This window comes from Sarcophilus harrisii, chromosome 6, assembly GCF_902635505.1.
Source record: "Sarcophilus harrisii chromosome 6, mSarHar1.11, whole genome shotgun sequence".
NCBI classification, from domain to species: Eukaryota; Metazoa; Chordata; class Mammalia; order Dasyuromorphia; family Dasyuridae; genus Sarcophilus; species Sarcophilus harrisii.
In genome coordinates this window covers 189,845,828-189,855,675 of record NC_045431.1, presented here as the reverse complement: position 1 = coordinate 189,855,675, position 9,848 = coordinate 189,845,828, and the positions used below count along the sequence as shown (strand labels likewise).

At 54.7% G+C, this 9,848-nt stretch overlaps 1 protein-coding gene across 1 annotated transcript; it reads right to left on the bottom strand.

The window, feature by feature from the left end:
* Positions 1-1,021: 1,021 nt before the first annotated feature.
* NKX1-1 (NK1 homeobox 1) lies at positions 1,022-5,149 on the bottom strand. The gene is made up of 2 exons (XM_031943543.1): positions 4,948-5,149; positions 1,022-1,899 (listed from the first exon to the last, which is right to left on the bottom strand). The coding sequence occupies exons 1-2, from the start codon at positions 5,147-5,149 to the stop codon at positions 1,022-1,024; spliced, it is 1,080 nt and encodes a 359-aa protein (XP_031799403.1).
* Positions 5,150-9,848: the final 4,699 nt, after the last annotated feature.

The following is a 9,848-nucleotide window of genomic DNA, read 5'->3' as shown; positions in this document are numbered from 1 at the left end:
GGTCCCATCCTGCTCCCTCCGGGAGGGGCACGTGGACACTCACCTTTCCTGACTTCGTCGGCTAAGGGTGCGGACTGTGCCCTGACCTGACTCCCGGAGGAGCTCGAAGACGCCATCTTGTTCTGACCCGGCTAGGTGGGATACTCGGGGACACTGTCCTGTCCTGACCCCGCTAGGTGGGGCGCGGACACAATCAGGTCCGGGCTGAACCAAGAACGCACACAGTCCTCCTTCCCGCACTCAGCCAGAAGGGGCGCTCGGATACCGCCTGGTTACGATCTGGGAAAGTGGGTTGGGGAGTGTGTGTGTGTGTGTGTGTGTGTGTGTGTGTGTGTGTGTGTGTGTTGGGGTCCAGGAAATGCTTAGAGTGTCCCCACGGCCCTAGGGATCCCGAGTCCCGGACCCCGCGGCTTCCTCCTATTTCGTATGACTCCAGCCTAGGTAGGATCCAGGGAGATGAAGAACCCTCACTTCTATTCCTAGCCCTCTGGAGATACATCCCTCAAGGAAGCTCCACCTGGGGAGGAAAGCAGGGCAAGGAAGGGGCATTCCTGAGCACCTGGCCAAGTTATCAGATCTCTGCCAATTGTCTAATTGGAGATTTGCATATTCATTACTGGGATTCTGATTCTAAGCCTTTCTTGGGCACCCTGCCGTCTACTCCGCTCCCTCCTCACCTCTACCTGAGTGAGGAGTGAGATTAGAGGGTGGGACGGGACCCAGACAGCCCTTTCTGCTTTTTTTCCTCTCCCCGGTCGGGCGCATCCTCCAGGTGGGAGAAAAGTGCGGAGCCTCCTTTTAGGGGCAGGTCCGACGAAACGGACAGGTGTCCTCGGACCCCACACCTCCTGCGCTGCCAAGTCAGCAGAAGTCTGTGCATGGGGGACAGGTTATAAATGGAGAAGGTTGGGCAGGACGTAGGGACTCAGAGGTCGGGGGTGGGGAGGGCGGTGAGACGGCTGCGCCCAGCTTCCTGGGCCCGAGTGCAGGAGGAGGCGACAGTGGCGGCCAGAGCCCGAATTCATAGGTGCGGGGTGTAGAAGGCGGGTGCTCCATAGGTCTGTGAGCCCAACACAAAGGGCGAGAGCACCGCAGGGCTGGGCAAGAAGGGCAACTGTGCGGCACACACGAGCCCTCCGGGACCATGGCCCGGGTAAGCCGTGGGACCGTGCATGGCTAGGGGAGTGCCCATGGGCGGGGATGGGCTGAGGGGGCTTAGTCCTCCGGCCAGGCCGGCCCCTGGCCCGCCCAAGCCCGGCCCTGGCCCCGCCCCACCTCCCGTCGGGGCACTCGTGTCAGCGCCTGGGTTCTGCTTTTTCCACTTGGTCCGGCGGTTCTGGAACCAGATCTTCACCTGCGTCTCGGTGAGGCTGAGCGACAGCGCCAGGTTGAGGCGCTCGCACACTGACAGGTAGCGCGTAGACTTGAACTTGTTCTCCAGCGCCACGAGCTGCTCATAGGTGAAGGCCGTGCGCGCCCGGCGAGGCTTTCCCGACTTGGAATCGGAACCCGTGCGTTTGCGTTTGGGTTTGGCTGCCGTGGCTGCGGACGCCGTCGCCTGCGGCCCGGATTGAGTGCCCGACGTAGGCTGCGTGGCTGGTGCGGCGGGTGGGCCGGGCGTGGCCCCTGGAGGCCCAGATTCCGCATCCTCCTCCTCCTCTTCCTCCGCGTGCCTGGAGGCGCCGACCTCGGCTTCGGTGCCTCCTCCGGTACAACCTCCTCCGATGGCGCCGCCGCCGCTGCTGCTGCTGCTAAGGGTCTCCTCGCCGCCCAGCAACTCGTCGGGCAGCTCTTCGCTGCCTGGGCTGGGACTGGGGCTGGGACTGGGGCTGGGACTGGGTCGCCCGCTGCTGCTGTAGCTGGTCACTTCGCTCCCCTCCGTCTTGTAGACGTCCGCGTCTGCAGAGCGAAGGGGGGAGACGGGGAGACACAGAGATAGGAAAAGACAGAGGAAACAAATGCGGGGCCACCGAGAACAGAGACGGGAGTACAGGAAAGGGAGTCGAGGAAATTAAGAGAGACAGACGCCCAGAGGGAGACAGAGACAGGGAGCGAGCAAGAGACACAGAAAGACACAAGCGCAGAAAGGGAGAGGCAGAGAAAGAGAGAAAGGAGTAAAGGATGGCGGTGAAAACACAAAAGGAAAGATGAAAAGTGAAATGAGAAGACATGGGAGGTGAGAACAAACAGAAGACGGAACAGAGATAGAAAAGTTGAAAAAGGAGAAGAGAGGAGAAACAAAAAGAAGGGAACAGTTACATTTTTAAGTCCATCCTTTCCGCGGCCTTGATCCCTGCTCAAAGTATTCCTCTTATCCTCAACCTTCCTCTAAGTCATCTAGAAAGTAGTCCCGGTCCCCGACTACGCCGAAACTCTTACGGGGAAATGATTTAAAAAGTTTCTCAAGTTAGGGTAAAGGAGCAAGCCCCATCTTGGACTGAGGTTTCCCAGAGGAATTCGTTCCTCTGATGTTCCCCTTCTTCCTCGGTGTGTCCTCAGGCTGAAAGCTGAGAGGATGTGTAAGCTGTATGGGAGGGGGCTGTGTGTGTGTGTATGGGGGTGGAAGCTAAGGGAATTGGGAAGGGGGGGCGACACCATACATTTCTGGAACTTTGCTGCGGCACGTGCGGCCTTCCCACTCAGAATTCTGGCTACTCTTCGCCTTTCCGAGGAGGAGGAGAGGTGGGGGTGGGAGCAGGGAGGTCTAGGTCTGAAGAGGAGAGAGGACTGGAGCCTCAAGAAAGATCGTATCCCGCCTTTTCTTTCCTTCACCCTTTCTCCTTTCTTCCTTTTTGTCTTCTTTCCCCATTTTCTCTTTTCTCTCATTCCCTTTTCCTCCCTCCCCCTTTTCTCTTTCCTTCGCTTCTTTCTTCCTCTCTCCTTTTTTGCCTTCCTTTACTTCTTCCCTCCCTCCTTCCTTCCTTTCTTCCATCCCTCAGTCCATCAGAGACCCGACTAGTGAGAAATTTCCGGCCGCTTCCTGCTCTAACTTCGGAGATGCTCTGTTTTATCTCTGTTCCGGCGGGCCCCGAGAAGGACCCCAGCACAACATATTGCCACCCTTCCAAGGACCACATTATCTTAGCATCCCTTTGGATTACACTTTGCTCATTCTTCCCCCGCAGCCGAATTCTTCTAGTTACCCCGAGGTCTGGAAAAATCCTAATTCAAGTCAACAATTTTATTAAGCGTTTACTATATTGAAAGAGAACACGCCGGGTGCTGGAGATGTAAGGCTAAAAAATGTACTTGCTTCAAAGAACCAACATTTTGCCTGGTCGGGTCGGGCGGAGATAGGAGTAGGGGAGGGATATTCTAAACGATATGTTCTCCCCTTAGATTGGTAAATTGTATGGGCAGAGGCATTAGACAGTTACAATGAACGACAGGGCTTCATTCCAAGAATTCTACAAAAGCAATGGCCAATCTCTTCCACTCTACTACAGATCTTTCCTTCCTTCCTTCCTTCCTTCCTTCCTTCCTTCCTTCCTCCCTCCCTCCTTCCCTCCCTCTCTCCTTCCCTTCCTTCCTTCCTTCCTATTTCCTTCCTTCCTCCCTTCCTCTTTCTTTCCCTCCTTCCTTCCCTCCCTCCTTCCTTCCTTTCCCTATTTCTTCCTCCATGCATCTTTTTTCCTTTCCCTTCCTTTTTGCTTCTTTGCCTTTCTTCCCTCACTTTATATTGTTTCTATTCTTATCTTCCTTCCCTTCTCTCCTTTCTTTTTTCCTTCCTTCTACCATTTTCTACTTTCTTTCCTTTTCTCTCATTCTTCTCCCTTCTCCTTTTTTTGCCTTTTTCTTCCTTTTCATTTTCTTCTTCCCTTCTCATCTCCCTTTACTATTTCTTCTCTTGTCCTCCCCTTCACTTTTCTTCCTTCCTTTCCCCTCCTTCTCTTTTCTTTCTTCCCTCCCTCTTTCCTTTCTTTTCTTCTGCCTTTTTTCTTCCTCCCTTTTGCCTTCCTCCTCTCTTCCCCTTTTCTCTCCTTCCCCTGTCCTTCCTTCTTTTCCTTTCCTCCTACCTGTCTTTCTCCCTTCATTCTTTCCTTCACCCTCCCTCCCTTTTTCTTTTCCCTTCTCTTCTTCCCTCCAAACTCCCCTCCCTTCCTTCCTTCCTTCCTTTCTCCTTTCCTTCCTTTCTTCCTTCTTTTACATATGTCGGAATCCTCTCTGAGGAGCTCCTTTCTCCACTAAAGGAAATAGTCAAGAAAGGCTGAGTGTTTCTTTTTTAAATATGAAGTTAAGTAAGAAAGAAGAGAGAGACTAAAAGTCTGGAATACCCTGTAGAGACGAAGACTGATCATAATTTCATTGGAAGCAGGAATGAAAGCGGGGATCAGTAAAGTGATCTTCCATTCGGAAGCCCCTGCACCTGCCCATCCACTTGTTGTCAACCTCCCCCACCCCTTTTAATTTCCCTCTTATTTGTTTTCTCTCTGCTTCCAACTGAGAAGTATTACATTGGAGTAAATACTCGTATTGATTAGCAGGGCAGATACAAACTTAATTAAACTCATTTTGTGTAATGTACAAACTAGTTAACGGTCATTTAATTTATTTCGGCTTATATTATACTCCAATTAACGGGGCTCGGGCACTGAACAAGGCAATTAGCCAATACTTAGAAGCGAGCTGCCTCTCCCAGCTCAGCCGGGCGGGTGCGTCCCGGCCTGTCGGCGAAGCTCGGGCGCTGCTCCCAGACCCCCAAGACCCACCGTCTTCTGGCGGGCTTGGGGCAGCTCTGGGCATCACGTGCTGCTCGGTAGGGGCAAATGGACGGATTCGCAGATCAAGGGCTGACTCTGGCTACTCTCTTTCTTCCCTTTCTGCATCCCCTTCTCTTCTTGGGGCTGTGCCCCCCGAGACCTCAAAGTTCTTGGTTCAGGGTTCCGTCTATTAATCCTCGAGTACCCAATTGCGTTTTCTCTCGCGGCGGGGACGGAGTTTGCATACCCGGCCGTATTGGCCAGCTGTCCGGATTGCTCCCCAGCCTTGGAGAGGGGTCTCTTTGATCCCTGGGACGCGTGGAGAAGGTCCCAGGTTCCAAGTCGTTCAGCCGCCCCGCCAGTTGGCTCTTCCCATCGGAAGACTTATCGGAAGGAAAGTACGGGGCGGGGGATGGGGGGCTTGGCTTCAGGTCAGGCCCCCAAATCATCGCTTTGAGCTCTTGAGGTTGAACCCTTTCAAGCCTATGGCACGGCTGCCGTGGAGACGGGAGATCACAGATTTGGAGATCACTTATTCCTTGTTCACTCCGGGTGCCAAGATGCCCACTGAAGCCGGCCGGGCGCTGGGATCATCCAGGCTTTACTTGGGGCGACAGAGCCTTCTCGCCCGCCTCCAAGTTTATCTAGCGGTGGTCCCACTGTCACCCCTCAGACACGGGCAGCCCAGCTTGTGGGACGGAGGGCTGTATCCTCACGTAATTAACCTAAGGATTCTTCCAGAGTGGGCTGGACCTTAGAGACCTTTTCATCCAACCTCCCCCCCCCCCAGGGGAAACTGAGGCTAAGGGAAGAGACTTGCCCAACGTCACAATGTATAAGAGGCTTTGATTTTACTTAAAGATTTCAAAAGTCGGACTCGGACTCGGCTACCCCAACCGCTCTGTCTCTCCGGCAGAAAAGTAAGGGAGGCTAGGGTCTCGGGGCTGAAGTCCGAATACCGCCCTTCACCCCCCCATCTAACTCCTCCCCTCCGCCCCCAACGGGTGGGTAACAAATACGCGCAGGGGAAGAGGGGAATGGGTACCAACGATCCCGCCAAGTGCATTCGTTCTTCCTCATTTCCAGTTCCCATCTCTTCACTATACTCTTCTGAGGTTCTTTCGAACTCTGATTAACTTTGGTTTTGGACCAGGCTGCTGAAAATTTGTTTCCCACCGAACACCACGAACTTGGTTTTCGGTCGGCCTGGGTCCTGGATTCCTCCAGAGTTGCACGATTTGGAAGAGTAGAGGCTGTGGCCTCCCCCGGTGTGTCCCAGAACGCCTCCCGGACCCGTTGGCCCCCGGCAGGTTGCGTATTGGGCCTAGCGCTTTTGGGAGGCGGTGCTCGATCTTTGCGCCCGGAGGGAGAAAGGCGTGCCTACCTGCTCTGCAAAGTCTCACCTTAGGTAACGCGGCTATTTCCTTTCCCCTCATCTACCGAAGCTTTCCCCTCCGCCTTCCTGCCCAGCCTAATTTGCCGCCACAACTTAAAGTCGTGTCCGGGGCGGGCAGACGTGCTGGGAGCGCTAGGCCTGGGATCCCGACCCCAGCCCCAGTACCGTGTGGGTCGCTCTCTGAATCTCTCTGATCTTCTGGAACCCTTCGTAAGCCCTGCCTCCAACACTTTCGGGTCCAGGAGTCTGGCTTCCCACTTCAAGTGGATTGCGTTTTGGAACCGGTTCGGATCCTGAGGATCCACTGATCCGGGAGAAGTTTCTAAAATCGAAAAAGGTGGTGATGGTGGGGAAGTCCATCTAAACCTCCTGCCAGCGGCCCCCTCAGGAGCACTCCTCCTCACAGGCCCCGCAATTCAGATCTTGCTGTGCCGGGGCCAGCCCGGTTCTGCTTTCCTATCCCAAGGAGCTCTCTGCAGGGAAATTGTCATCTTCCCTCCCTCGCCCATGCCCCTCAACTTCCACCCTGGGCCTGCAGCCTCTGCTGCAGCTATCTCCTTAGTGTGGGGCGGTGGGGAAAAACAAAACAACAAAACAAGACAAAACAAAACAAAACCCAACAACAAAAACTATGGATCTGTAGGACGTCGATCTTGGCTCCCATATTTTCTGGCAATTTTGGCCTTGGACATTTCTGTCTCAATTTTCCGATTGAAATGGGGACAACGAAGCTTTGCACTAACCTCCCTCATCAGGTTGTTGAGGGGAAAGCGCTTTACCATCAAAGCGCTTTAGAAACGCGAGCTTTTCACCTTGGTGTTTTAAAATATATATATTTTTCTCCTCCATTTGACACAGGCCCAAACCAAGCTCCCTAGGTCACATTCCCCTGTGGGGTGTGGGTGGAGCTGGCACATTTTGGACCCGGGGGAAAAGGGGGCAAAACGAAAACGAAAAAAAAAAAAAAGCAATCTGGCGCTCGGGTCGAATGCAATTCGCGATCAATAGAGGCCCCTAATAAGTGTAATAGGTTTTAATCGAGTAATTATCCGAATTTTGACCCTATAATTTAGATGTTAGCAGAGAGTTTGCAAGGTGTTTGAAAGAGATATGCACGATTCGATAATGGGATATCGACCGGCCCGGCCGGGCCGGCGCTCCGGGCGCTCCCCCATTATCCGGCCTCTTTACGCTGCTAAGCACATTTTACCTTAAATGTAATCGAAGGAATTTAATTGTTTTTCCAGAGATAACCAGCATTTTGTGACAATTAGTCTGATTTGCCCTTAAAAAAGAGAGAGGGGGGTGGGGAGAAGGAGAGGAGAGGAGAGAGAATTCGAGGGAAACGAGAAAATGGAATATGTCCGGGGTGAGCTCAGGGTACAGTGCCCAGACCAGGAGCCAGAGCAGAGATGTTTGTTATAACGATGATAATAATAATTTACTACCGAGAACGACTCTAGGAAAAATTCGATCCCGACATCGGCCTGGGGATGGGGAAGGGGGAGCGGAGAGGAGGAAGGAGACGAACCCGGGGCTCAGACCTCCCCAGCCCCTTGCTTCGGCCCTGGGCAGGCCCCTCAGCCTCCAGCCACATTGATTCTGAGCCTGTCCCGCAACAACTCTGGCGAGGGCAGAGATAACAAGAACTGGTCCGGGTCCGGGCCCGGGCTCTCATCGGAACGATCTTTACCGCCCCCCTTCCCCGACCTCCATTTTGACCCCCCCACTAGCACAAATTTTGTCCCCTGATACCACAGGGTGTCAGGATCCGCCCGGACAAGGGCAGTTAGAGTATCCTTGGGTAGGTGAGAAAGGGGAGAGGAGGGAGAAAAAAGGCAAAGTAGCCCCCAAACTGCGGAGCGCGGGGTTCCTGGCGGAAAGAGCATCACCTTCCCACTCCCTCCAGCCCCACTCTGTCCCGGAGGAGCTTCCGGGGCTGCCAACTTGGCTGGAGTTTTCGGGGCCTTTGCTGGGGAGGAAAGGGCAGGAAAGGGGCGCCGAAAAGGTCGGGGGTTAGGAGGAACTGGGCCGCTGCTGGGGGCTGGACGGCTGGGGCAGAACTGGGAAGCAGGCGCCGGCTGGGTTCGAGTACTTACGTGTCAGATCGGAGGGCTTGGGACCGCAAGGCTCCAGGGCTTCGGCCAGAATCTTGGCGTCGGGGCCCAAGTCCGGGCCGGGGTCTCGGGCTTTCTCCTGGCCGGTCAGTCCGTAGTCTGCTCCCGCTGCTGTTCCGGCTCCGGCTCCGGCTCCGGCCCCTGGTCCGCCTCCCGATCCGGGGCCCAGGCCCGCTGGAGCTGCTTGGGCAGCTGGGTAGAGCAAAGCGCAGCGGCGCCTTCGGCTGTTGAATTTGTTAGGGTCCAAGATGTCGAGGACAGAGAAGGAAGTGGGACGGGGAGCGGCTGGTACCGCTGCCCCGGCAGCCTCGGGCCCCGCGGGAGTGTTGCTGGGCGCTTGTTCCGGGGGCCCTGGGCGCTCGCGCCCTCCCGGGCACGGGTACAGCGGCAGCTCCCCGTGGCTGTCCATGCTGTCCCGGGACCGGCCACAGGCGCCGGGAGCCCCGGGCGGGCCGGTCGCTGCTGCCGCCGCCGTTGCCACAGCCACAGCCGCGGGAATGGAGATGTCAACCAGCGCAGCCTTGGTGCTCACATTCATGACTCTGGGGAGACCCCCTCCCCCTCCCCTCCCCTCGACCCCTAGCGCCTAGTTCTCTCCTCTTCTTTTTTTTCTTCTCTGCTCTCTTTTCTTTTTCCTCCCTTCCCCTGCCCTTCGTCTCCTCGGCCCGCTTTCTCTCCTTTTCCTCTCCTCTTCCCTATAGCCTTCTTTCACCTTGCTTCTTCCCCACTCTTTTCCCCAGGGGAGTCCTCTCTTGTCCTCCCCTTTTCTCTTCTTTCTCTTTCCCACCCTTCTCCCTATCTTCTTACTTGTCTCTTCTCTTCCTTTCCCTCTCCTCTTCCCTCTTCTTTCTCTTCTCTTTTTGCTTCTGTTTCTTCTTCTTTTCCTCTCTGCTCTGTTCTTTATTTTTTATCCTTTTCTCTCTTTTCTTCTCCTCACTTTTCTTAACCCCCTTTTTTCTCCTTCCCCTCCTCTTACCTTCTCCTTTCTCCCTTCCTGTCCTTTCCCCTTCCCTTCTTTCCTTCTCTCCTCTGAACTTCAGCTTTGGGCCCAACAGTAGAAAAAGACACTGGAACTAAGAGGTCTTTAGTCAGAGTTCAGTTAAAATAGTCTTCGGAAAAAAGTGAAACGGACAAACAAAACCCCAGATCCTCGTTGCTGTGGGATCCCTGCGGGCACCGCCAGTGAGACTGATGTGGCAACTCCCAGATTCCGGCTGAGGCTCCTTCTTCCTCAGGCGTCAGGGCTCCCCCCACATTGATGGGCAGTCAGGCTGGCAGACAGGCTCACAGAGCTCACAGGCTGACACACTCACACTCACACTCACGCGGGGGCGCTTGCAGATGGAGGCCCTTGGGGATACATATTTAGCACTGGATCATAATTGGCTACAAATTAATCCCCTGTCCATAATAGTCTGTGATCTCCAGGAGAGACAGAGGGAGAAAGAACAGAGACAGAAACATAGAGAAGACAGAAATACTCAGAAACAAGACAGCAAGGAGAGAGAGAGAGAGAGAGAGAGAGAGAGAGAGAGAGAGAGAGAGTGAGTGTGTGTGTGTGTGTTGGGGGTGTGCGGCTGGCAAGGAGGGAGCAGCGGTGAGCGATGGGGTGCGGGTGATATACTTGGCTGTCGG